This window comes from Synchiropus splendidus, chromosome 7 (assembly GCF_027744825.2).
Source record: "Synchiropus splendidus isolate RoL2022-P1 chromosome 7, RoL_Sspl_1.0, whole genome shotgun sequence".
In the NCBI taxonomy this organism is placed as follows: domain Eukaryota; kingdom Metazoa; phylum Chordata; class Actinopteri; order Syngnathiformes; family Callionymidae; genus Synchiropus; species Synchiropus splendidus.
In genome coordinates this window covers 16,772,121-16,799,980 of record NC_071340.1, presented here as the reverse complement: position 1 = coordinate 16,799,980, position 27,860 = coordinate 16,772,121, and the positions used below count along the sequence as shown (strand labels likewise).

The following is a 27,860-nucleotide window of genomic DNA, read 5'->3' as shown; positions in this document are numbered from 1 at the left end:
ACCAATGTTGCAGTCTTCAGAGACCTGACGGGTGACACTGAGTGAGCTAGTTGGGTTGGAACAAAAAGCTGCACCACAATCAGCCCTTTGCGGATGCAGTTTGCCCACCCATGATCGAGAAAAAGAAAGGGCCATTTATTCATTTCCCTATAGTGCAGTGTATTTCAACCGGTGTTCTGCGGTGCGCTAGTGTGCCGTGAGAGACTGTCAGGTGTGCCATGGGAAATGATCCAGTTTCACCTCATCCTGAGATAGAGGTGGGCGATTTCACGACTTTAAAACATGAACCAGTAGAAAGTGCTGATCTACCAATGTGAGGATATAATGTGGATTCGGTCATATTCTTTCCATACACTATAGATATATGCTGATGCGTAGATTCGTCCATCGGTCGCAGCACTGCAGTCAGATGAGCACTTAAACCTGATGTGCCTCTAACTTGACCACACACCTTCACGACAGAACAAATTATTCCTTGTCCGGCTGTCAGCAACGCAATGCCAACGTACATCTTACTTTAAACTTCAAAACTTTATTGACACTTGTAGACTATAAAAGTTTGCTCAGTGATTTAATAGTTGGCTAAAGATTAAATGCAGAACCAAAGAAATGAACTCCAAAATGCGAAGAGAGAAAGATGTTAAAGATTAGTCTAGAAATTTGCCAAGCCAGAGTAAAATCTGGGAACTTTATGGCAACCTTAACACAGTAGACACTAGATAAAGAAGACCACATTGCTTTCTAATGTCTGCTGTCGAGAAGGAGTAGAAGAAGCAGAAGAAGATACCCAAACAGCAATTGCTGACAACTTACATGCCAAAATATCTATGTGCCAGTAGGTACAATTTTTTTTTCTACAGGACTTTTGACGACACACAAGTGCGCTTTGGCTGAGGTTCCTTTGGTGGTGAGCCTCAGGATTTTTCCAATGAAGTGTGCTGTGGTTTCAAAAAGGTTGAAAAACACTTCTATCATGATTGCAGTGTTCATTCTCAGCCCTGGCTTATCTCATGGTGACACTAGATAAAGAATCTCAACTCCTAATTCAGATCAACCGATGTGTTCCTGCACACACGGGCACCTCTGTCGTGGGTTAGGCTCACGACTCACTGGAACGTTTGGGTCTCGACCCACCAGTGGAGAACCAGCGGCAGCGCAGCACATGACTAGTTCTGGTCAAACAAAGATCCAGAACCCAGAGGTCCTGGTGAGACGGCTGCAGGGAAGTACACGATAATGAAGTAATGATGGAGTTGGGTGGTCACTTGGGTTTGGAGACAGTATAGATTGTTGTTGGAGCGTTCAATTAGAGATTGATTTTGGGCTTAGTGTAGAGAGACATTGTCAGTGCAGAGCAGATCAGCCCATTTCCACTGCTGCCCTCTGACAAGTGAGATCAGAGAGGACTGCTGCATATATCCCAATCAATGCTGCTAAAGACATTGCTGTCACTCTCACCCAAGCACACACACCGCACACACACACACACACACCTGCTCCACAAGTCACCGACGAGTGTGAGAGCACTAACCTAGCCAAAATGTTGTGCTTCCTTTAACAAGGTAGAGAACCTCTCTGTAGTATTCAGCTTTCTCTTAATGCAGGGCTTCTCAACTGGTCTGGCATGAGGACCCACCGTCGCCCCTAAATGATGAGCTCCAACCCAAATATATTAAGGCAATTAAATGCATATTAAAGAAGAAAACGCAGCCTAAATGAACACAGTCTAGTTTTACAAAACAAAAGCTGATAATTTGCACCCAGGAACACACTGGAAGACCACTTCCGGGGTCCAACTTACCAGTTGAGAACCTCTGTTTAAATATATGAACAGTGTATGAACAATGAACTATCATGCTCTGAGACAGTTTGTCTCCTTTATTGCTGTAGTGTGAGACTCACAACACCACATTAGATCATGGCATCATCAACAAAAACATTCGCCGTCTTGTAATTTTCTCCACTGTTGTTATAGATTAATGCAGTGGTTTTCAAACTGGCATTATGACAGCGGGGCGCATGGCTACCCCAAACACTTTTCACTATTGAGTTACACCCAGCAGATGGAGCTAATTTTACTACTGAGAATCTTAAAAACACCACCACATGAGAGCTTTTAAAAATGTAAACAATAAACAAATTTTTAGCCCACCAGCACGGATGAGTTTGTGAGCAGGCTAACCATTACACAAAATTATTTTCCAGGGATGGAAATTTTTTCATGTAAAAAATCCTCAGTGAAACAGCATAGTCACTGCCTCAGTAATATGTCATCATTTATTCACACCCAGACAACATGCGTGTCACTCACCACGTTTCTGCATGAAGCTGAAGAGATCGTCGAGAAACTCTTTGCGCTTTTCATCATCGTCTAATTCATAGAGCTGCAAGAGAAGAGGACAGTGTGAACCAGGGAGTTCGTCAGCACTTAGCACATGCATTAGGTTCCACAACCATCACAGTAAAACACATCAGCTCAAAGTACATGTATTAAGGTAATTTATTTATCTGGTTGACTAAATCACAGACCCCGAACCATAAATAAAATTAAATAAAAAAACAGAATGGAACAGAACGTAATGCTTATGATGAGATTAAAGGTTGAGGAAACACAAAATAATTGCAGCCCTTTTTCTACTGGGGAAAGATTTGGACTTTGCCCATTTAAACTGAATGTTACATAGGGACACGGACTTTGAATTTCCTCCGTATTTCTGTACGTTTCCACATAGCTTACGGATACCAAACAGAGCAATATCACCAGAAACCGTGGGGGGTAGTGTTACTATTACTACCCGATATGCAGCTCTGAGACACGAAGAAGACATAACAATGGCCATATTCTCCGTCCTTCAACAGCGATATATACAACAGCCTCACCAACCACAGCCTTGTTTTCCTCTTTTACATGATCCATACTGCTTCCACAGTGGCCATGTTGGTTTTGGAGTTTGTCATTATAGAAACTTTTCATTCTGGGCTGCTCCCCCTGGTGGGTATTTTGGTGGGTAGCAATACCAACGTAATGAACACATAGAAGCATGTGATCAGTGACGGTGACATGATTTGGAACGGGTACATTTTTTGTTCCACATAATTGCACCTACATAGTATGAACTACTGACTTTACTCACGGTTTTGAGTGAGTACCTTCAGATGAAGATGAAGAGTAACGGCATTTCAGCCGAAGACTTGAAGCTTAGAAAAGTGTGGCTCATCACAGATCATCTCATGTCAAGCGTTGCTACGTACATTCCCTCATGGACAACCCCCCTCTCACGCACTGGACCAGACAGAGGGGGCTCTGACTTGCACCCTCAGCAGCAGGCTGCTGCAACCAGAGGCCAAACAAAACTGACATTTTTTTGTTATCTTTAATCTGCATTTTGCATCTAATCCAATAGTAACACAATGCCTTTGATTTATCTGAGCTCTATTTCCTAACTTTAATGTTGGAACAACTTCTTCGGGTCATGACAGATTTCCTGAGCCATCAATTATTGAGTTACTTTTATTCATTGTGCTTCACTAAATCATTTATATTTTCCGGTGTTGTCAGTCACCCTCTTCCGCACTTGCTACTGCTGCTTCAGCAGTGACTCACGTTCTTTTGCTTGCCAGGATTTTGGCCGCTGAGTTCAGCACGCTTGTGTGGGAACATTTTTTTTGTTTTTAATTCTGAGGTGACAAGTTTGATCACTTTTTATTCCACGGGATTTGAACGCTGACAGGTTTCAGCTTCTCTGCTCCTCTCCATATATTTTGTGGGAGTGCTTCTATTATTGGCAAATTCATTATTCTCCATTCACCCAGGCAGCCGGCGAGTCAAAGAGGCTTTTAAATGGGCCTCGGCGCTTGATGGAAATACGTTGAGGGCAACGTTCACTTTCACCGAGGACCAGAGTCACGTTAACAGGCCAATTTAATCAATAGTGGAAGACATAGGGATGACCTTTGGAATCAGTGGGGCCCTGCGGACGAGGCCCCTGAGATAATAACTGATCATTTAGAAGTGTATTAGCTGTCAACAGTATTAAAGGACCAGCGCAGGTCAGCACTCAGGAGGAAGCCACGGGGGGTTTGAGGTTCGTTAAGAGGACGGTTCCGGAGATGGCGCGGCGACTGTGTGTGTGTGTTCCGCGTCTCTGCTTGTGTTGGAGGCGATTTCAGGAGCGCATTGTGAGTGCTGCTCGGCAGGCAGCCTGCGCTCTCGGGAATATCGAAAGGTAAAGAGACAGCAAGTGATCGCAAAAATGTTAAGTGCACAAATAGACTGGATGATAATGCAGCCAAATCAATGGTGAGGCTTGCAGCGCAGACTGACAGCTCGGCTGACATGATTCAGTCAAACAAATGCGCTTCATCGCTGTGATACCTGGAATATACCAGCAGACACACACTTGTTTTGTCAGGCCTCATTGTACTCGCAAGAAACACACTTCCACAGGCTCACACATGCAGCAAAAAAAAAAAACCCTCTACTTTGTGTAGCATTATTTACACTTGTGACATGGTGTGTGTGCTCGTGTCTACATGTGTTTGAGTCATTAAACAGACAGGCAGGCTGGGGCAGGCACGCGGACACTGGGTTCAGCTTAACCCACAGGCACATGTCGGTGAGCAGGTCAGCTGAAGCAAGTCAGCACTGAACTTGACAGACATTCTGGACTGCAGAATATCTACCAGTCTTCAGCTGCAGAGGCCGGCTGGTGCAAGCCCGCCTTCAGAGTGCCATCAGTTGGACACATAAGAGGACGGCTCCATGGAGACCCAGTAAGTAAGGACGGTTGATTCCATTCCTAAGATGCACTACATGACATGAACATAAAGATCTCAGGACGGGTCAACGTCCCAGACTCCCCAGCTTGATCACGGTTCTACAGCCAGTCTTCAGTTCAGACTGACTGCTGAAACGGACCCTATTGTTCTAGTTTTGATATCAACCCGTTCAGCTCAGTCCTCGAAGGTGCACACTGTTACTACACAAGCGTCAAGTCTACTGAGTTGAATTGTACTGAACCATCAAGTGACATCATTGATAAGCCACAAATTTTCCAGGCCAGAGTCATTCACAAGGTTCATCTTTTAGTGGATAGAAATGACAAATAATATCTGAAATTTAACAATAATCCATGTGAAACTGCAAATTAATATCATCAGAAGGAGGCAGCCCAGAAACACACTGTGTATTGTGCATGTGCTTAATTTAAAGTGGGTGCAGCTCAATACACAAATATGTGAACAAAGTAAAATACAATGTGGACCGCACTTTTGTTTATACCAAATGTCCAACTTCCAAAATTCTAAAATGTAGAACAGACGGAACAAAAAAGCGGAACTCAGTAGTGCAGCGTCACCCGATCACTACAGAGAGCTCTCAGACTCCGCCCATCCAAACGTCCATCAGTCTCCTCCCTTGTGAGGAGCTCCGTAACAAAACAACAAGCATCACTTCATGCTGTCAGCCTGGAAACTACTCACGGAAGATCATCATAAAAAATGATTTATTTTATTATGAGTTCTTATTTAGCACACGCTAATTCATTTATTTATTTAGTGTGTGTCTGTGTTGTTTGCACTTGAACTACTCATTGCTCATTTGCAAATAAACATATTTTGTTAAAATCACTGAGGCCTAGAGCTTTTTTAAGACTCAAAACTGACATTAGTTTTTAACAAGCTCATTTGCAAAGGTCCTTATTTTGACTCATCTTGTTCCAGAACCATAAATGAACGAAACTTTCACCACAATTTTTAAAAGTGTAATTTTGGCCACAACTGTGCAGTTGGTTAGCAGCAATTCTAATGCTGCAATTGTTGTCTTGTGTCCGCATCGACAGCGCTGCCTCGGGACACCCTGACATTCAACAACGTTACTTAACAGCGATTGACCCTCGATGGTTCACAAAGTCTGTCGTGGTTTTAGACAAAATGTCACTCGTTATTTCTCGCGGAGACCTGAGATCACTGCGGCGTTAATGAGTGGCTGAGCAGCTGCAGTTTAATATGTAACAAGATTTCATTTGGGCCACTCTCATACAGCATGTCAGCTGCTTAATGTTCCTTTATAGGCATGTTTATCATTCTCCAGTAATTGATTCCTCTGCAGCCTGAGCAAGAAAGGTTAAAGCTTAACTGGAGACGTGAGATTCTGGAGGTCAGTCAAACCTGCGGCAATGTTTTTACTGCTCCCGCGGAAACAAGAATGCAAGACGGTTACTCCAGTCCGATTGAAATACAAATCATTGTTCAAAGAATGAAAAGAACATCAGTATACAGTTGGACAGTCGCCTGGTGGTTCCACCCTGGAAGGTGTCACTAAGTCAAGGCGACCTCCGCTTACTCCACATCCTGTCCCTGGACTCATGGACTTACATTTTGGTTCTGCCAATTGAGTGTACAACAGGGCAGATCATTTAGTCGATTAATTATTGTGGAAAATTTTCTGGTCCCTGCCGATTATCGGCCATCGCCCTCTTTAAAAAACAAACAAGACAACAAAAATAAAAGGTTTCCCTGTTCTGAATCCAGCAGATGACAATGACGACTATATCCCGCCTCGGGGGGACCCGGATTAGATGGGTTGTTTGTTGGTGAGGATCGATAGCATTAGCCACCAAGCTATCAGTTCCGACACGACACATGACGTCAGTTTCTGCGAGTCCACTCAGGAGAAGAAGTAGAAATAATAACCAGAATGGTGGATCCGAGAGCAGGACGGATGATGCCAGACGGTCAAAAAAGCATCTCAGCATCGGTAGAGTAGCGATCTGCCTGCTCTCGCCTTGTCATTGTTTTATGTCAATATAATATTAAAACAATTCTGCTTTCATTAGCTTTCCTTAGCGATGCTAGCGAAAAAAAAATGCCTTTTTAAAAACAATGTATAAAAAGAAAAAAAATCAAGAATAATCTAACCAAGAAACTGCTACAATTTCTCATGGTATAAGAGCGCCAGAGGAAGTAAACCATGGAGTGTCACCTTTATCAGAAAGCATATTGACAATAATCAATATTGAACAATATGAAAAAACAAAATCCTGATATTCTGTTTATGCCATATAGCCAAACTGTAGCTTACAATGTAAGAATTCACAGTGTCATTCAAGGCATAAATTAGACCATTGGAGAGAACATTTGTTGCACTCCTATAAAAGCCCCGTAATAATATATAAAGAAGAGAATAAAAAGAATAATAATAATATATAAAGAAAATAGGAATTCGCTGTCGAACAATAAACACATCACATGTAATCCTAAATAAATCCAAATAAATCCAATTCAACTTAAAGTTTAGTTGTTTTTTTCTCATTTTTCGCTGAGCCTTGAGGAGCTCGGAGGTCACTCGACAGACCAAACCTTTCCATATTTGTCTAATGTTTAACTGCTCAGAAAGACTCAGGCAAATGAGGCTGGATAAACCTTTATTAACTTCCCATGGACCGAGGTTGAGCTTCCTAACTAGGCCAACACTGCCCACCAGGGCTAATAGCCATGTCTATTAAACATTAACTCCAGTTCAACTGAGCCAGGTGTGACTGCAGTTCTGTAGGTCCAGTATTTCAGGCTACTTTTGCACCTCAGGCTCAACATAAATCTGTATCCTAGAACTCGAAGATTAAAATGTGCAAATACCAGCAAGTTAAGCAAACAATTGGAAATCAATCATCTAGGCCCCGGTCCCTGTGCCTGCGTGGGTTTTCTCCGGGTACTCCGGTTTCTTCCTAAAGCCCAAAGACATGGTCAATGGGTTCATTGAACACTCTAAAATTGCCCCTTGATGTGAATGTGTGTGTGGCCAGCGATGGCGACCTGTCCAAGGTGCACCCCTGCCTCTTGCCCGGTGACCACTGGGATGGACTCCAGCACTCCGCAACCCTGAACAGGACTAAGCGCTGGTTCACTGAAGATGCATCTATGTATTATAATTAATCATTACACTGTCAAGTGAGGCTGTTGTTGAACCAAGGAAACACTCAGCAGGGTAATGGCTTTATTTATTACTTACACACTGGTGCTTCCGAGATGATCAGCATCTCTGGAGGCTTTTGTCACCTGGACCTCATGCCACACTTGTGAGTGCCAACTCTTGATAAACCACCTTCTTGAGAGGACATTTAGGCTCATCATCTCTAGGTTTAAAGGGTTAGTTCATTATAAAAAGGTAAAAACAAAGCAAGATTTTTTGTGTTTCCTCAGAACTACAAATAAAGATGATCACATTTGTGAAATAAAATGTGTCACAAGTACAATGAAAGGGTGTCTCGATCACGGTGTTCCTCCCCCGATGTCATGTGACCAGATGAACATTGATCCTGATGTCATGTTGCTTCCACCAGGTTTCTTGCGTCGATAAAATCATGCCCTGTTGTATTGTGAAATGTGTGTAGCGTTGATGGCTTCAATCACTATGAAGTGGTCGTGGAGAAAATATATTTTTTCTTTAGTAAGCTGAGCTCACACACTGTATTTACCCACCTGATACCTAACAACTTAACAAAATGCCGCTGTTTTGCATTAAAGGAGCAACGTGGTTCACAAAAAATGGTGGCTGTGCCACATGGTCAGTGGCTCAGCGTAAGTGTGTTTTAATACAGTTTTTTATACAGTTTACATTTTTAACGAAAAGCAATGTAATAGCAATGACAAACGGACAATTTTTGGTTATTTTCTGAAATTAATTTTCAATATGGGGCATTTAACCAGAAGTCCATTAAGCAGCAAGTTAACAAGTTTATTGTAAAATTAAATTAAAATATAAATAAGCAACAAGGACTGAGCTATTGAATTTTAAATTAAAGTTTGTGCACCTCAGTCCAATAAATACACGTAATACACATACATTAATGAAGAATAAGAACTATTTATTTTTTTATTTTTATTTCTATTTTAGATTCCACAAACTCAGAGCCTGAGTTCAAAGACGTTCCACCAGCAACGTTACCCAGGCAGCGGTGTGTTTACAGACATTTCAAACCAGTACGATCCTGGTTGCTTATTTAAGTCCTCACTGCTTCTTCCCCTCAGAACACTTTGATCACTTTTCACCAGTATGATTTTGCAACTGCGATTGAAAGAACAACAAGCCTCACATGACGCGTCTGTGTATGAGGAACACCGGATTACACAACCCTGGTCCAAGCTGCCTGGGGTCACGGCAGGAAATACCAGCTCAACATGATGATGTGGCAACAACAGCAACATATGTACCACCCACACCCTCGCTACGATGAGCCATCCACTCCGTCACACCTCCACAATCACGGCGTCCACCTACAGCCGCCCATCACGACTGTCTCTCTGGGACGTAGGGAAAGTCTGTCAACAATAATAGCTCTGCCACTTCCTGCTTTTAGCTCTCATTGCAGCTGAGCTCTTATTTGCATCCATCTGTCGCTCTAATAAGATAATACCAATTGAATTAAAATGTCAGCAGAGGAACGTTCCGAGGCTCAGGAATGGAACATGAATACGCTCTGAGATGTTCTCCACAACTGCTTCAGGTAAACATATTTTCACAGCACCAGGCTTGAAAGCAAACTGTGACTGAAGACAGTGATCACCGTTCTAATTTACCATCTTAAAAAGCCCCACTGCTCCCAAGAGTCCGTTTCTTTTAATAAAGTACTCTAAAAAATTGAGTAAGACGAGCAGCGGTGTTGCTCTGTTGGGTCAGTCAGGGTCACGTGTCGGTCAAGCATGTCTGTGCGTGTCAGCAAGTGGGACCAGATTAATTAATGTGGACGGATCAACGATCGTCTGCCGAACTCTCATAAGATCGTCTTCGCCGACTCACCAAAATCCATCAACACTGTTCAGTGGATCAGCAACTAGGACCCACCATCAAGCCATGTGACTTAAAAATGCAGCTTGAACCTCACATACAGCTCCTTGCAATAGATTTACTATAGTTAAATCAAACACAAAGCAGATTATTTTGGACCCAGGAAAAGACACACGAGCCACGGAAAATAGCTGGGTTGAGAACCACTGACTTTGAGGATAAAGGCTTCAAATTAGCTGGGTCTTTCTAACTGGGTTTGGTTCAGAGTCTTGGAAAAAACAAGTTTTGTTGTGGTTCCTCACAACTACAAATAAAGATGCTCACATTTGTGTAGTAAAGAAACTAAAATAAAACAAGTATAATGAATGGGTGTCTCGATCATGCTGCTCCTCCCGCTGACGTCATGTGACCAGATGAACATTGATTCCAATGTTGTCAAGTTGTTTCCACCAGGTTTCTCACGTCGATAATATCATGCCCTGTTGGAGTGAAATTTGTACGGGATTGATGGCTTCAATAATTATGAGGCGACAGTGGAGAAAATATTGTTTTTTTTTTCTTCGGTAAGATGAGCTCACACACCGTATTAACCCGCTTAATACCAAGATGAACTAAACCAAATGGTCGCCTTGCTTCAAAAACTTACATTGAAAGAGCAACATGGACCACAAAACATGTGCCACGCCCCTTTTACAGTAAATACTTTTGTAGGTACCCGAGGAGAATGTGTTCAGTTTTTAATGTTTCATTGTGTCAGTTATTAATGTGCAGTGTATACTTGCATTTATGTATCTAAAATAGTGAAGTTTACTAAATTATTGAAATTTATTTCAATTACCAAGAGGGAAACAGACGCCACAAACTAGTCCATCCTAGAAAACAAGCTCAAACTCAGGCAGGTTTTATGGCCAATATTCCTTTAATGTACGCACTCCAATATTTTTTTCTGAGTCCACCAGTTCACCCAATTTCTAAAATGCATTTTGACTCCTGGAACATACGGTTAGACAAAATGCCGAGAGTCAGAGCCTCGTAAGCATGAGCTCAGAGAACACTGAATTGTTGTCTCCATTCTGATGGGGAACTTCTCATCATCCCTCTGAGGCAGAACAACAATAGATATGAACCACATTCCATTCTGCAACTGAAATAAACTGTTCAATATTATAACCACTTCTGGCATGGTTTTTGATTGAGTGAGTGAAGACGGAGTGTCAAACACTGTGCTCCACTAAACTATCCTTCCTCGGCACTTATCTCCGAGTTGCTCACAAATTATATTAGTCTCCTCTGAGCCTGTTCCAACAAGGTCACTATTGACTGCCGGTCCCCAATGGGAAGCACTGACTAATCTTTGTGTTTCTTTGCTGGCCGGAACATTTGTCACAAGACAAAACTTAATTTATGTCATCAGTTGAAAGAGACACTTCCGTGTGAGGATGTGTTATTGCCCTCACAGCTCTCACCGATCGTCACCTATTGTTGGTTTCTGAATAACTTGTTTTTCAAGTCTGAACTTACACTTCCCAGTGCACTTGACTGAATCTTTATCTGCTCCTCCATCGCTCTGGTACATACATCCAGATAGGGCAGTGCGATAAATCGCTTCTGGTCGATCTCGATGATCGACCGTCACCCCGTTTATCGAGTGGACAGGCTCCCAATCCCACCACATGGGACCTAAGTTAACAAAAAATATGAATGGGGGTCAATGGAGAGACAAAAGTAATTTTCTGACCTGGCTTGAAGTATGTCATAGAGCTGTGAATTTGAAAGATACATTCTAATGCTGTGAGAGCACTGCTTTTCCACCGACATCAAAAGGTTTTGTGTGATACTCTATGTGTCAGCAGACTACAATGCCGGTCGCACGCTCGAGTCAGCAGGCGGCACAAGCTCTACAGAGTCACGGTGAGTCTTAAGGCAGGTCAGCTAATGTTCGCTAGCTTTAGTTAGTTTATCACCATTAGCATCTGCCTTAGCGTTGGACTCTGCTGTGACGTCACACATATTCATGACCCCTTCCACCAGTCTTTCATTTTGTGCAGTCTTTTCCTGCTTGTTTCTCTCTCTCTTGATGGTATCAGACCTGATTGGCAGCTGCACCTCATCCCCTCAATTGGATCTCCACAAACTTAAGGAGTGGCTGAAGGGTGTTGCAGCGGCAGATCGTGTTCATCCCAAGCTAAGCGTTTACGGTTCGTTCTCTCGCTACTTGTGGATTATTTCTTTTGTGTGTTTTTCCTGGTTTGTGACTGAGTAGTTTGATCAGTACATTTTGTAGCTTTTGTTCTCTTGTTCAGATCCTGTTCCTCATCCCTGACCTGTCGAGTGAATTTCTGTTTGGACTTCCACAGTTATCACCACATTTTCTACGTTGCAGACTCCCTTGGTTCTCGTTTTCGGACATTGGGCCGCGTCCAAATTTGTGTTGACTTTGCCTTGTTTGATTAAATTGTGCATTTTTGGACTTTGGTCGTCTGGTCTCCACCCTCCTTACATGCAACGTTTGATTTGTAGTCCAAATGATTACGTGTTTTCACAAGCAAATAAATCATAAATTACACAACAAACATAGTGGAAACTCATTTTTCATTATTTAAATTGAGGTACAGCATATCTAGGACACGAAGAAAAGTGAACTATAAAGTAAGTTTAATTTCCCCATAGACTTCCATTTTTTTCCAATCTTAGGTCCCATAGACCGACCAGAAAGGGCGGAGACTGTGCCTTCAGAATTATGTTTTTTTCCCCCTCACTCTGATCCATGGAAAACCCAACATGCGGACATGATTATTGTGGATTTCCAGGTGTTTTTACAAAGTGTCCAAATCACTTGAAACTTAAGTCGTGCATCCTGGTTGTACATGTGAAGAGACGGACCATGTGAGGACAGCTGCAGGCTGGAGAGAGATTTACTTCTCATTATTTTATTGTCATCCATTCAATGAATGTCAAAACGTTTCGATTTGCTTGCTTTGTGGTGCTGGGTAATCGGGTGCGTCCCTGTTTCAAAAATCCTTCCAGAAACCCTGGTTAAACTTGTTGTTTGTTGTCTTTTAGGCAACTTTCCTGAGGAGTCTGTTTGCAGCATCACACACCTAGCTACCTGTTCCAGTATACATTTTACTCAACTTCAGTGTAGTAACCAGCAAAGATGGTGCCATTCTTTGGACAGTGATTTAGGACCACCAGATGTGGTACTTTGATCGTTGATGGCTCCCCAAACTCTCGAGTACATTTCCAGAGTACTCAGAAGACTTTCTAACCACCAGACTGCAAACTTTAGAAAGCAATGAGGTGCGGTTGAGATTTTCAAACCACAATCCAACAATGATTTTACAATCATTTTACAGCTTAACTGACCATATTTAATAACATCATGAGTTCACTTTGCGTCATCCTTAAACAGCACTGGATGGAATGAACACGTAGAGACTGGTTGTCTTGAGTCAACATTCTCCCTATGTCGGTTTAAAGCATGAGCCGTAATAACACCTCCACCATGTTATCAGTCCACACCAATGTCTCAGAAAAGGGCTATCATTTGGCTCACCGTGTTTCTGTCACCGTTGTTCCGCAGGGGTTAAACACAGACCAGCTTTTATAAGCATGTGCCACGCCTTTCTCAGGAGGCCTAGGGGCCCATCCACCCTCGGTGGGTGTCGGTCAACCAAGTGCCATTAACCCATCGTGTCATTGTCCTTCCTCGCTTGTTCAGGAGGGCGTTGTTCATTCAATCGAATGGCGTCACACCCTCGCTCACTCTCAGGTGGAGATTAAATTGCAATTTGTAATGGAAACCAAACCAGTCAACCCAAGTCCAGTTGTGCTGAAACAGAAAAGCACTGTTTCAATCCGGAACAGCTGGGAGCATTCCTGCGCCGGAAGAAGAAGAAGGTGAGGGCTGTAAACTCAGCCAGCTCAAGGGTGGCGATATGGCGGCTGTAGCAAGGCTCGATCGGGTCCACAGAGAAAACAGTGTGTCCACGGAAACACGGGTAACAGTGACAACATGAACCACATTTACCTGACTAGAGTTTATTGCTTTTATCCAACCAACAGTGGACTATTAAAATGCATGTAAAAAGAGCGCGATTCACAGCACTCAGCTGTGCAATTTCTGGTTGATGCCGATTATCGGCCGTCACCTGTTATCAATTGGACACACAAAGAAATAAAATAGAAAAAGAGAGTTTCCTGTCCTCAGATGATGAAGACTAAGTGTGGCATTTCAAAAAAATTCTCTGTGAATATTGTGGCCAAAGTAGTGAGATCACATTTAGTTGAGTCAGTTTCTTCAACTATGCAACAACAACTCTCAACACTCGGCTGCCTGCGGAACTCGAGTCCTAGCCAGACGTCTGAAGGAGTGAACAGAGTCAGGATGGCTGCAACCCCTTTGCCTCTGTGTTTCTCAGTTGGGTGGCTACTGGATTGGCAATAAAACATTCTGGATTGGGTCAGAGGGTAATTGGTGGGGTTCCACCACGGGCGATAGGGGAACCCTGATTAGATGAGTTGTTTCTAGGTGTTTTTGGCAACTTCCTCTGAGAATCGCAGCGCACTGGAAGACAGGAGAAGAAGAGAGAAACAATACCCGGAACGGTGGTGGACCCAAGAGCAGGACACATGATGCCAGATAGTCAGACATTTGTGGGAAAATAAGGCAGTCAGTAGTGTGGTTCGGGTGTTTCTGGAGCAGTGGTGGCAACAAAAACGGGCTGCGCTACAAACCATTTTAGCCACATGAAGACGCATCAGTCGATTACGGCAGTGGTCCCCAACCTTTTTATCACCGCGGACCGGTCTACACTTGACCATTTGAATGTGGCCCAAGGGTATGAATTTGGTACTTTGGAACCGTCAGATAAGGCCTCTTCATGTTTCACGCAGGTGTGAATTACCAACCACGATGAAGCCACATTTCAAGTATGACTCCTGCTATTGTCTGTTAAAGACTTTCTTCTTCTTGGAAGTCGTGGGCTCTTCTCCTGTCTCCTCACTGAGCATTGTGGTTTAGATTTTGGCTCTCAAGTGACTGAAGCTTAACCAACAGAATCTGGCCATTTTTCAAAATATATTTTTTTTCAAAATAGAAGATCATTCAAACTCAGATAATACATAAGACAGAAATGATTATTTCTTGAGTGGCCCAGTACCAACTGATCCACGGACCGGTACCAGTCCGTGGGGTTGGGGACCACTGGATTTTCATAGAGATTCGTGAGGACTCTGCTCAGCCTGCTCGTTTTTTTTTACTGTCAATAAAATAACTGAAAGTATAGTTAAAATAATTATACTTTCATTACCTTTCTTACAGATGCTTCAAAAAACTGGCATTTTAAAAATGTTTAAAAACATTAAGGATAATTGCAATGGAACAATATGAGAAAATATATTGTGCGTGTGCAAACTGCGCAATAATTTCTCATGTTATGAGAGTGCCAGAGGAAGGAAACTCTGGAGTGTCACCTGACACCTCTATCAGAAAGCCTATATTGTCTCTCTGTGGCTGCCCCACATAGGAAACATGACCAGGGCTATTGTTAGGCTGCAGACAGGGGAGGGGGCTGTGTAAGTGGGTAGGTGGAGGCAGATAAACATAAGTGAAGAGGGGGGTTATTGACCTCCTGAATCAGAGGCTGTGAACCGCCACTTGAATTTCCTGGTCTAGCACGAGCCCCACTGCGGCTGCCTGATGGTGGAGACACTTCAACTACCAAGCAAGCATACACCTGCACGAGAGTGGGACTCCGTAGACAGGTTCATTGAGGGCACAGTCGTGTGAACAAACCTGTTTACTGTCAGGATTGCTACATTCAAAACAAGAGTCTCAAACTCAACGACGATAGACTGAGGGTGAGGCAGGAGACGGAAGGTCTTAGTGATCGTGTGGCCAGATCAGAGCCTTGTAGATTAGAGTCTGGACAGCGCGGACACAGCGCAAGCCTGCCACTATTTCACCTGCGTTATGGATGTGCACTGATAGATGCGACCACAGGTTTCAATAGGAATGTAATGGCAGGCATTGTGTGAGAACACAGACCTGCACAAACACATTAATCTAGGACAGTCATGGTTGGACCCAGGCGACTCGACGGAAGGGCAGGTCATAGTGTAGCCCAGGTCTTGAATGATATCTCCAGGTCCAGCTCGGGCAAGAGTGCAGCAGCGTGCTCCAGACATTCATTAACCAGCTCCCTCCTCACACAGCAGCCCCGGCCTCAGGTTGCCAGGATGCAGTCGGAATTGGAGGGTAAAGTCAGGAGGCTGGTTGGCTGGGACACCTGGGTTCAGGCTGTCTTGGAACAGAGAACTTTGCAAGCAGGACTCGTGATCGATGTAACTGAACATTATAGATTCTCTGACTCTGGTTGGACAGTAGAAGTCGTGGTCAATCAAAGATTACACAATTTCATCACAGCGGAGTGGCCACCTGGCGGCATGTGCAAATCTCCTGCTCTCTATAAATGCTCCTGAATTGATGTGTTGGATCACAGATGCTGATGCAGCACTGGACCCAGCTGAGTCTGGAGGGCATGTTTATTGAAGAATCAGTGAATTTTACACAGCTACCTACACGTAGCAACCAGTGACACACCAATCAGTGTCGATGAAAATTCAGAATAAATCAGCATCGTGGAATCTACGCTCAAGAGGAACGACAGCATGAGAATCTTCAGGGTGACAAAGAAGGTTGAGATTTATGAGGCCAATCTACGATGCTACAAATGATGAAGGACGTAGGAGTTGCTGCGGAGCAGGTCTTTCAGCCCTGCATGTAATGGATGTTGTTTACTTAAGTACGTGTTTAGAGTACAATGGAAAACATTCTGCTCCAGATATCATGGAGTCAACAACTCTGTTGTTATGGATGGTGACGTATGACGAAAACCTTCATGTGATCCACGATTACAACCACACCCCCAAACACGCAGACATTTTAGAGAACTGTTGGAACAAAGTAGGACAGGCTTATGAAAAGAAGACTATTATTGTATCTACTGGGTGTGACATACGGAGATTGGTTTTCTTAAAACAACTGTTTTTATTACATGCATTGTTATTCATCGCAGAAAAAATACCACAATCAACTGGATGGAAACATACAGGGCCTTTAAATAATGATATTATCAAACTGTATACTAAATACAAGGGCTTGATTGTTGCTGGTATATGTTTGTATACATTTCTACCTTTGTTTCTTTGTTATATTGTTACTTTTTTTATGTATGTACTTACTAATGAGTGATGCACTAGAAGTACACTTGTACTGTATTATGGACATGACATCCGTGGACGTTATACGTATTTAAAAAAAAACAAAAAAAAAAACAGACAATTTAGGAGAAAGCACTGATCTTTGTTATGTCTATAATAAACAAAAGTAAACAACAACACTACTAAAGATTAAGACATGTAACTTAATAAAATATCAGTGAAGACACCGACATGCCATTTTGACAGGATTTCAGTCCACCAAAAGGGTCAAATGAAAACTAACTCATTTGAACAGAAAGGACCACACTGCAAGGTCCAATAGGTCAACTTTATCTGACTTGTACTGCGTAAAGCTTTGCATACAGTTGCTTCCTTAACACCTTTTGCAACTTTTTAACTCTAGTTTTGTAGAATTTACAGCAAAATCTTTAACATCACTCAGATTGCTGAATTGCAGTAATAACTCTTTTGATTGTCTTCAACGTGTCAATAAACCATTAAAAATTATGACAAAAACATCTGCAATTTGTTATCAGTTGCTTTACTATCAAACATGTTCACTGGCGAGCACCAGCCAACTGGCTCAAGATAAAACCTAAACCGCTCCTAAAAAAAACATCCGCGCACATTCTCCAACAAGCGGCAAAGACAATGTGAAAAGTGATGTCTGAGCTGATATGCACACGGGCCTTATCAAAAGATAACTTGTTTCCAGGATACTTAGTAGCCCCCCACCCAACAATGGCAGGATGGAAAAAGTGAGTCAAAGAGAGAGCGGTGAGGCAATGTTTGCCCAACAGTCCGATCTCGTAAACGGAGAGAGGGGCTTTTGCAAGCAGCTGCAGAAATTCCAGGCCAATGCAATTAAAAGTAACACCCACATTGAGAGCAGGGGGCTGTTTGAACAAGCTGGCTTTAAGGAAAAGAGAGGAAGAGTGTAAAACGCGCCGCACCTGAATGGCACATTGTTCACTCACATTTAACTGATCACAGGCTCGAAACTGTCAGAGCAGTGAGAAAGAGAAGCGGATCTTTAATCACTTGGCTGACAGGATGAAGGTGATCAGGTATGTGTGTGTGTGTGTGTGTGTGTGTGTGTGTATTCCAACAGAATCCACGATGTCGGCAGTGAAAAATCCACGTCTTGAGCCGATCAATGTTGTGGCCACAATAAAATTTTTGAATGCATATTTAAATACATACGTTGGAGTCATTTTGTGAAGATTAAAAATAAAGGCTACCCATGAAACTCAGCGTTTTCAATTGAAAGTACGGATTTCTCAAATCATTTTTGTCTGACACAAAAATCCTGAGCCACCAGCGCATCTATGGAACAAGTCGCTACTGGGGTTCAACTATGACCCCAACTCAATTTAAATGGGTTTACACACGCAAACACAACGCCAGTGGCAGAGCAAGTACATAATCATTGAGGAAACACACAAGTAAATACATCAATTGTGGGTCATGTGGAATCTAAAATACATATGGAGCAAATGTTTTCACCAAATCTATTTCATCAGCCACATCAGCTGTTTTGACTGCATTGAAGGAATATGTTTTTTAAAAGGTTGCATCCGACAGAACCCCTTCCCCCCTCCATTCCCTGTTGGAGCACGGAGGCTTCAGGAATGCCATTAAAACAAATCCAGTGACGGAGAATTTTACAATCGGCCACAGCTGCTCGAATATGTGACGGACGAAGTGTAAAACAAATGTAGGCATCATATTCCCTCTTTATTGAGATGAAGTCATGTGTGACACCACATGCTCACATTTGCTCATAAATATTGGGTCGTGACTCGGACATGAACGATTCTGAATCCATTCATAAATGTCCAAATTCCCATCAATGAAATGTAGAATAGACGCAACTACAGAGCGGAACTCACTGGTGCGGCGTCACCCGAACACTATATGGGGCGGACGTAAACAAACATAGCTGACCGCGAGATCCACCTCTCTCCACTCTATTTCCGTCCCTCAACATCCCAACCCTGAGGAACATGTCAGCAGTTACTGTTTTAATTGGCTGCATCAATGAGCCGCTGAACAACACACAAACATTCCCCACCTTTACCTCTCAGACTCCGCCCATCCAAACGTCCCTCAAGCTCCGCCCTTGTGAGGAGCTCCGTAACAAAACGAGTGGCCATTACATGCTATAAAAAAATTATTTTATTGTCAGTTTTTAGTTAGCATGGACATTTAGTTATCCAGTGTGTGTGTTGCACTCGAAATAACTTTGCAAATAAAGCATATTTGGTTCAAATCACTGCAGCCTGGAGCTTTTTTTTTAGGCATAAAACTGACAGTAGTTTTTTTCAAGCTCATTTTCAAAGGTCTTTATTTCCCCTTGTGTTGTTCCAGAACCAAACCAATCACAACTTTCGTCCCATCACCTTTTTTAAAATCTGCCAAAAATAATTTTCATCTCTGCAGTGTCATAGCTCTAATCTATCTTTAATATATCTATGTCTCAACTGTATGAGTTGATGGAGACCACAGCTGAGATTGAAAAGTGAACTTTGGTGCTCTTGTTCTGCTGTATACATGTGTTTTCCCAAGCCTGACAGAAGGCACAGCTGAGCGGGGACATGGTTTGGTTTCCCTTCTGCAACAGTTTGGCAGCAGGCCGGCTCCACACACCCACTCACTCTCACACATGCTCCAGGAAAGGGATATCCCAGCATTTCTGGACAAGCGCCAGGCTGGAATGCAAGTCGTTCCCAAGAATTTCCTGACCTGCTGCCAGTGCTGCACGCCTTGTTGTGATGACGCTGCCTGGAAGGCTACTGACGCAAAAATAATCCATGTTTGGAAGCCATCTCAGTGTGTAACATGCCGTTCCTCTCGTGTCACCCACAATGTTAGATGCCATTGTCAAGCTATATGTAAAGGAAAAAGCAAACACCTTTGTAGTTTTATGGATAATATTGTTATTACTTCTTTACTGCAGCCATTTCGTCCAACAAACAGTGGTGAGCTGAAATGGAGGATTGACTGTTGTTATTTACGATGACTCACAGTGAGACAGCCTGTTCTTATATCACATTTTTAAGTGGTGACATCACTCCACTGAGCCCTGAGCTACTATTTGTCAGAGGTGCATTCTCAACATGTTTCCTCTGAGATCCAAGTTTTCGTTGTCTGGATCTATCAGATCAACTTCAGCAACTCAGAGGGAGTTTCTACCTTCAGATCACATCTTGATCCTATTTACCACAAAATATTTATGACCCTTAAATGTGGTTCTCTACGGCAGCTTGCAGCATGGTTTCTTGGCTGGCTCCACTCTGTCTGGCCAGCAGTCATCAGCATCCTTTTATTGTCCCGTCACCATAACACTTAAAGACTCCAAACAAAAGACAACCACAAATACTGCACATCCTGAGGAATCCCGCTCGCCTGACACCACAATAAAAAAAAACAAAAACAAGATGACTTTATTATGGCCAGATAACAATTTGCCTGTTTGTGGAGACCAGGACTGAGACGATTTAACCATCCAGGTTCTCTTTTAAACGCATGAATCATAGATGTGAAGAGGAGTTTCCCTCCACACATCAATCTTTTCAGAACGAGGCGGTTGGTTTCAGGCACTATTTTAATTGCAATTCCAATCGTTCAATGGCGATTATGCGCAGCGCTAATGCACGCGCTAATGTACACCTCACGTTTGAGGAGGGCTGTAAATGATCTGTCGTATAAATAAAAGATGACAAGGCATATCCGCAATCACTCGGAGACTATAGATCAGCCTGCTGAGAAAACGCAGAGAACGCCAATCAAACAATTGACTTCCAGGGCGGCAAGACAAGACAAGAAAACTGCAGCCAAAATCATAAATCTTGGCAGCCCTCACCAGTGTTGGAGAGGCTTAAACTACCTGTTGAACTACATAGCTTAACTACAATTTCATACAACTTAAAGTTTAAATAATTTCCGGTTTATTGTTGAATCACGTATACTATATATATATATATATATATATATATATATATATATATATATATATATATATATATATATATATATATATATATATATATATATATATACAGAGAGTATGTGTGTACTGATGGGAAACTTGTAGCTCATGTACTACAAAAAACAACAGCTTGCAGAAAAACAACCGCACTAACACAGTGTATGTTATATCAGAGTTAACATTTTTAACATTTGAGGGTTAAAGCACAGCAATGCTGTGGAGAATGTGCCGACATAAATGCAACGTTTTCTCATATATTTTTGTCCTTTATTAAAGTGTCTTCTGACCTCTCTCAGAAGGATGAAAGCTGGAACATGTTAAAAAAAATGGACCAAATGGAACAATTAATGGCAACAAATCTAACTTCAGAGACATGGTTTTCATTGTATTATCCCCAATGTTTGTTTTCTGTGTGTTCATTCACTATTTTCATTGATCATCAATTTCTTTTTTGTAGCTGTTTCTTGCTGACAGGTGATCTATTTGGTTGTACACAGGCCATTCAGCTGTGTGGATATAGCATGGAAAACAAGATGAGCAGGCAGAGTTTTAAAGTGGTTTAACAGATGTGTCATATTTCAGTCTTCACCCAAACATCAGCTGGGATTTTACAAGGTCGGGGATGCACGATTGAAATGAGTCTTTGTCAGGTAACAATTTGATCAGTAGTACTTGCGTTTTCTTTATTGATTTATTCCAAAAGTTCCCAAATTGAACTTAAAGAGCTGAAGAAATTCAGCGTCTTACCTGCTTGAACTGCTCCTCATAGGTCCACTCGTGGTGCTGGGCGTGCGGCTGCAGAGGAGGCGACTCGGGGCAGCGGCCCGGAGCCAGGAGCAGGGGCCCGGGGACTCGGGATAAGTGGTTCACCGGGGCGCTCTTAGGGGACGCTTCCTGGAGCGAGGGTTGCCGTTGCTGGCAGAGGCTCAAGCCGACGTCATCTTCTTCTTCTTCTTCTTCATCATCATCATCCTCCAGGACGCCCGGCACTTCCGCGTCGTCCTCGTCTTTACCGGAGGAGTTCATGTCATCGTCCGCTCTCCGGACCTCCATGTACGGCAGCGACATCCCGGGAGGGGAGCCTCCGACTCCGGCCGCGAATGCGCCTCGCACTGCCGCCTGGTAGTGTCGGAAAGCCAGGGCTTGCTGGTTCATCTGGGACTCGACCATCGAGCGGAGGTGCTTCCCCTTCTCCGCCTGCCGAAGCTTCTCCTCCAGCGCGAGGCGGGCCGCCTGCTGCCGCTGGAGGTTCTCCATGACCGCCTCCAGCTTCATGCCGCCGCTGTGTTGGACCGAACCGCTGCCGGGGTAGGAGGTGTGTGAGGAGGCGGAGGGAGCCTGGAGGCTGCTGGACGAGAAGCTTTGCTGCCAGAACATAGAAAATACATTCACAAAAACGCATGAAGGCGGCGTTAAAAACAGTTTAGAGTTTGACCGTGGGAAAACCGGAAAAAGTTTGACAGCAACTATCATCGAAAAAGAAACCGTTCCAAAACCAAACTTCTCCAAAAGCAGAAACTCACCAAAGCCGAGTTCGTTGCCAAACTCGCGTTGTCAACCATGCTGCTCCGTGTCTGAGTCCAGGTGAGAGGAGTTCTTCAGTTCAGCCGGGTCCACGATCGGCATCGACAACTGGCGTGTGTCAGCGGCGAAGCCCCGAGCTGCTGGTGGCAACAAGTGTCAGCCGCGGCGAGAATGACCTCTGGAGGCAGAGATCAGCCCTCCAGCTCCAGCGGGAGCTCCACGTCAACCCTGCGCCCCCACCTCCCCCCTCCTCTCCTGCCCTCCCCTGCCACGGACCCGCGCCGCTCAAAATCCAATTACGACGATGATTTATACCTTACCTTACCTTATACCAAGTTAAAGCAACACAAACCTGGAAAATAAACGATATTGCTGTTAGTTTGCAATAATATAGTGTCACGACATGGGTTATAAGTCATTAGATCATAAGTGAGCCTCAGAGACTACAAAGAAAAAGAACATTTTATTGCACTAAACACGTTTAAAAGGTTTGATTTTGAAGTTATAATAACAAATAATGATAGCAATTTTCATCACCAGTTTTTTGAAAGTCAGACCAGCTGTTTCTGATATACAGCAACAAAAGAGCAAAACAAAATGTTTTTTTTTTGCTTGTTTACAACTACTCTCTACATTGTAGATACATACTGACATCATATATATGATGCATATAGAATTATGTAGCAAAAAAAAAATATGATTCAAATTTTGATGCCTTCAGTGAGAATCTACAATGAATTATCATTTATTTTTCTGGCAGTAAACACCTTCACTGCTTGCTTTGCTAAAAACAACTCAGCATTTTTTTTTTTCTTTTTAAAAATCCAGTGTTTCTGTGATCATCTGTGAAATATGTACCAAAAATTTAGGGATGGCTTGATACCACCTGATACCGCAGCCTTGTTCGTGATCTGATACCGGTCTGATACATTTCACTTGTCACTCAGCTTTATGAAAACATAAAGTTTTAATGACATAAATAAAAATGCCGCATGAAAAAAATGCAATAATTAAACGGACAAAACCAAAACACCTTGTTTGACTCATCATTGTTACACCCAAAATACAATATGGATCAGATAACCATCTCTGCGAAGAAGCAGCTCACAGGAGAAAAGCTCCTCAGAGTAAAACATTCAAAAGAAGTGTCGGCTTTTCCCCGTGTACAAAAGTGTTTCTATCTTTTCATTCATCGTCGGCCAAGCTAAGCAGGCACTAGCTTCCCGTGCTAATAACAGCTAGCAGCAGCCCGCTAGCTGGCTCTTTTAGCTAGACTGCTATCTTCCCAGTGGAGCTTCCTCAGATGCTGAATGAGGTTTGTGGTGTTGAAAGATTTGATTGTGACCCTTCCATGACATGATATTTTGGGCGTGTATGAATCACAAATGGCTCTGGATAGAGGTTTGAGAAAATATTGATACACTCAAATATTGCGATACTTGTTTGCACTATTTTTTGTAACAATATCTTTGCTAAAGTAGTTTATTGTTTGATACTGTGCTGATATTTAAGTCAGTTATATCAATATTTAATACATAGATACTTGGATATGCAGCGACATTAGTGACATGTTTAATCCTAACATTTTCTTTTTGTACGCTGGAGGTATTTTTCTCAGTATTTATTCCTCTGTTGGACTGCGAAATTTAACTGAAACTGAAAACATGTTTTCATGCTCATTGTATAGTGTTTTTTTCCCCTGACATGATGGCTCCAATTACAATATATTGTTGAAACAGTATCACAATGGATCAAACCACCACTCCTGTATCAGGATACGTTATCGGGATCGTATGTCAAGATGTCTTCCAGTACGTAGCCCTAGTTCTGGGCGCCGGTTGTGGTACGTCCCGAGTCTTGAGTAAATTGGCCCCAGTCAATGGATCGTTGCACTCTCAGTGATTCAAAATACAAAAGTTGAGACTCTGTACAGATGCATTAGGAGCCAACCATAATAAAACCCAGACCTCAGGAAAGACCTGGAACTGGACTCCAGACAACAGGAAGGGAATTCAAGGATGCACAGTCGATCGATGAGCAGGCAGCGGATTGATGGTCGGACAGAACAGATGAACCTGCAGCAGATTGATGGTTCAATGAGCGAGTGGATTGTGGATGGATGAGTGATCGCCCTGGCAATACCACTTCACTGGTGTTTCAAAATACCACCCCAAGCATAATATCTGTGTCAGTGCAATTATCTCTGGGCCTCTGTCAGAGCAGGGACGCTCCTGTTCACTTCATCTCAGCCTCTCACGCCGGTTCGATTCCGCGCTCAGATGTTGAGCAGGCGAGGACAGAAGCTGGCATGTGTGTGCTCCCCGAGGGCTGGTATTCCAGCAGCTGACCACCTAACAAGCCTCCACTCGGCCCGCTGCTTCAGCTTACCAATAATTGGGTTCTAACTTCTGTATGATAGCAGACTGTTCCGACTTTAACAAAGCCGGGGCCTCACTCTGGCCTGAGGTTGCTGTGTGTGTCCAGCCCTGAGCCTCGGCTGCATTACAGCGACGCAGCTGCAGTACTTTCTTTAAATAGTATTATGGAATACAGGAATAACTGCCCCTGGACTGATTCATATTTATCCTCAAATTATGCTGATGGTTATCCACATTTTTTAAATAAATCTAATCTGACTGTTTTGTCATTTTCTATTGCAGTTTATTTTTGAAATTTGGTTTTGCATTTTTGTGAGAACATAGTGCTAAGTGGTGCAGCCTCACAGCAAGTTGCTACCAAGTCAAAGAACAAGTCAAGTAATGGAGCTAAATTTTTGTCATCATTTTGCTTGTTTCAACCATTCTGATTTGTTCACCTTAGTAAGGTTTAGATTCCCTCAGACTCAGTTAAAGTGAGTGGGATACTTGACCAACCCCTGATAGCAAAAGTATACGGATACACTTCCTGGATCCGGTCCAGATCCGGCCCAGATCCGTGCGCTCGTGCAGGGATTATTATCCGATCTGATCCCCATAGGAATCCGTGTGGGATCGGTAGCGGATCTGGGCTTTATATTATACAAACATGATTTTATTGCTGGAGGCCAGATCTGGCACCACTTCCAATTCAGATCTGGCCAATAGGTCCATACTGGATGTGGATCTGTTACGCAATGAAAAATTGTGTACGATAGGATTAGTGTCTTCAATAAAAAAAAAAAACAATCAAAAACCAGACACTGGGGTCAAATATGGGGCTGAGGACCCCACTTTGTCTTTGTGAGCTACAGCCATTCAAAAGTAGTGTCCAGCAGCGGCATCGCAGAACTGTGTTTGCTGTGCCGCTGTTACAGAGCCAGAAGTGGGCGGGGCCTCAGGTGTGTATCTGGAAAATGTCAGGATAAAAATATGACTACTATTTCAGATCATTCATACAAGTTAACAAAATGCGAGTTATCTTTTCACGGCTTTGTTTTCATTGTAATATGTAAAAAGTGAACACAACTTTAGACTTTAGGTTCAGGGTTAGCCCAGCGCCTCCGTCTTAGTGTGTGCTTTCACCCTCATATTCACCTCCATAGCGCCACCCACCTGTAACTGCTGTGGATCTGAAAAGGCGGTGAGGCAGCTGGATCCAATCACAGCTGATCTCCTGCTGCTTGGTTAAAGGACAGCAGAACCCCAGAGAAGACCCATCGATCAATGGTCTTGCTATTTGGGTGACCTTTGCTCAGGTCATTTTATTGACTCTGACTCCTGACAATTCCCTATTTTTAAGGAGTCAAATCAGGTCCCATGTCACAGCTGAAACTTCATGAAAACATCTGAATGAAAGAGATGCCATGGAGATGGAAAATGAGATGGGCCTAAACTAGGACCATGGGGAACGCCACTGTTAGCACGAGAGACGTTACCTGGTGACTGAAGATGCTCTGAAGATTATCTAAAATATATGAATGAAATTGTGTGGTTTTCAGTGAGAGCACCCAAGCGTGAAAAATGTTCAGCAAAATTCCATGATGAACAGTGTCTGGGTGCCAGCGCTGTCACTGTCTGAGTGAGATAGATTTGAATCTGACGTGGATGTTCTCGATGTTTTTAGACACTTTTGAGTTGATGCTGGGGATTGTGGGTTTGTGTCCCATCTGGGTCGCCTTTTTGACTGTTGAATTTGTGATCAGTCTTTGTTGTTTGTGGGTTATTTTATTTTATTTTTTATTTATTTTTTATATTTTTGTTTTTTTGTTTTTTTTTTATTGACAGCACTTTATTGCAAAGCACTTTCCTAGTTGGTGGGATCCCCACTGACCATGGCAATACATTTGATTCTGATTCTGATGCATTTTAAGATAACATGCCAATCAAATCAGCTAGATATATGGACGTTTTTTCACGAATATTCATCGCTACTTTAATATTGAAGTGTTGCATCATCCATTGATTTCTGGAAGTGCGTGGTGAAAAGCTCTGCTCCAGTGTTGAACTGAGCAGCATCTCGGACCGCGCATGAAGCCGTAAGACTCTGGCAGCATTTTAGTGAATTGCTAAATTACTAATTCTGCAAATAACATCTGTGCCTGGAAAACTATCTGGGAGGATCTTCCCACCTGTTGAAGAGCCGTTATGACCTCTATATTCGATTTGATTCGCGTTGAAAAATGGCATCTCGCGCTCGGCCGTTGAGGTTATAGTGCCATCTAGTGAAAGAAGGAGGATAGTGACCACACCATACCTCATTTTAATCGAATGATTTTAATATTATTTTTAAATTAAAAACGGAAACGTTCGGGTGCACACTCACTGCTATACTGCAAAGCGTTGTCAGGACAGTAAATGAAATCTTTTTTTAATTTTTAAAGCTTCAGAAAATCATTAAACTAGATGTATAAAAAAATATACCAAAGTCTTTTTTAATTTTTACAAATATGGCCAATAGTCATGTCTGTTGTACTCCAGGTTAAATTGACCTTGTCGGAATGCCTCTTTCTCCTTGCCTTAGTTTTTAATAAAAGAAAACTACTTCGCTAAACTAAAAAAAAAAAAAAAAAAAAAAAAAAAAATATATATATATATATATATATATATATATATATATATATATATATAGTAAACAAGCATTTGGGAACTAGATGGGCAATACGTGCTTGATAGTTTTTAGATTTTGTGCCTTGTATTAAAAGAATGCCAAATTAGACTATTTAAAATTGTTACTATTTGCAGGCTAAACCTGAGTGCAACGTAAATATATTTTTTCCCAAATAATGTTTGTTTGTGACAGAGGTGAAGCCTGTCTTCCACGTCCATCAATGAGTCCCATGGAAAGTCCTTCATCAGGGCGAAGTCGACCAGAGCTCTAAAGTTTCAAGTGACATTGTGGTGCAACTCAGATTCAGCCAGG

General features: G+C 42.7%; 1 protein-coding gene across 2 annotated transcripts in view; it reads right to left on the bottom strand.

Annotated features, from left to right (window-relative positions):
- arid3c (AT rich interactive domain 3C (BRIGHT-like)) overlaps positions 1-22,675 on the bottom strand; it is a 37,647-nt gene extending 14,972 nt beyond the window's left edge. The window contains exons 1-3 of one of the 2 annotated variants that reach the window (XM_053871629.1): positions 22,523-22,675; positions 21,747-22,364; positions 2,312-2,384 (exon numbers count right to left, since the gene is read on the bottom strand). In XM_053871629.1, the coding sequence (XP_053727604.1) occupies positions 2,312-2,384; positions 21,747-22,364; positions 22,523-22,561 (730 nt within the window). In that variant the 5' untranslated portion in view covers positions 22,562-22,675. Of the gene's footprint in view, positions 1-2,311; positions 2,385-21,746 lie in introns of both variants that reach the window. The other variant, XM_053871628.1, reaches the window with a different exon arrangement.
- Positions 22,676-27,860: the final 5,185 nt, after the last annotated feature.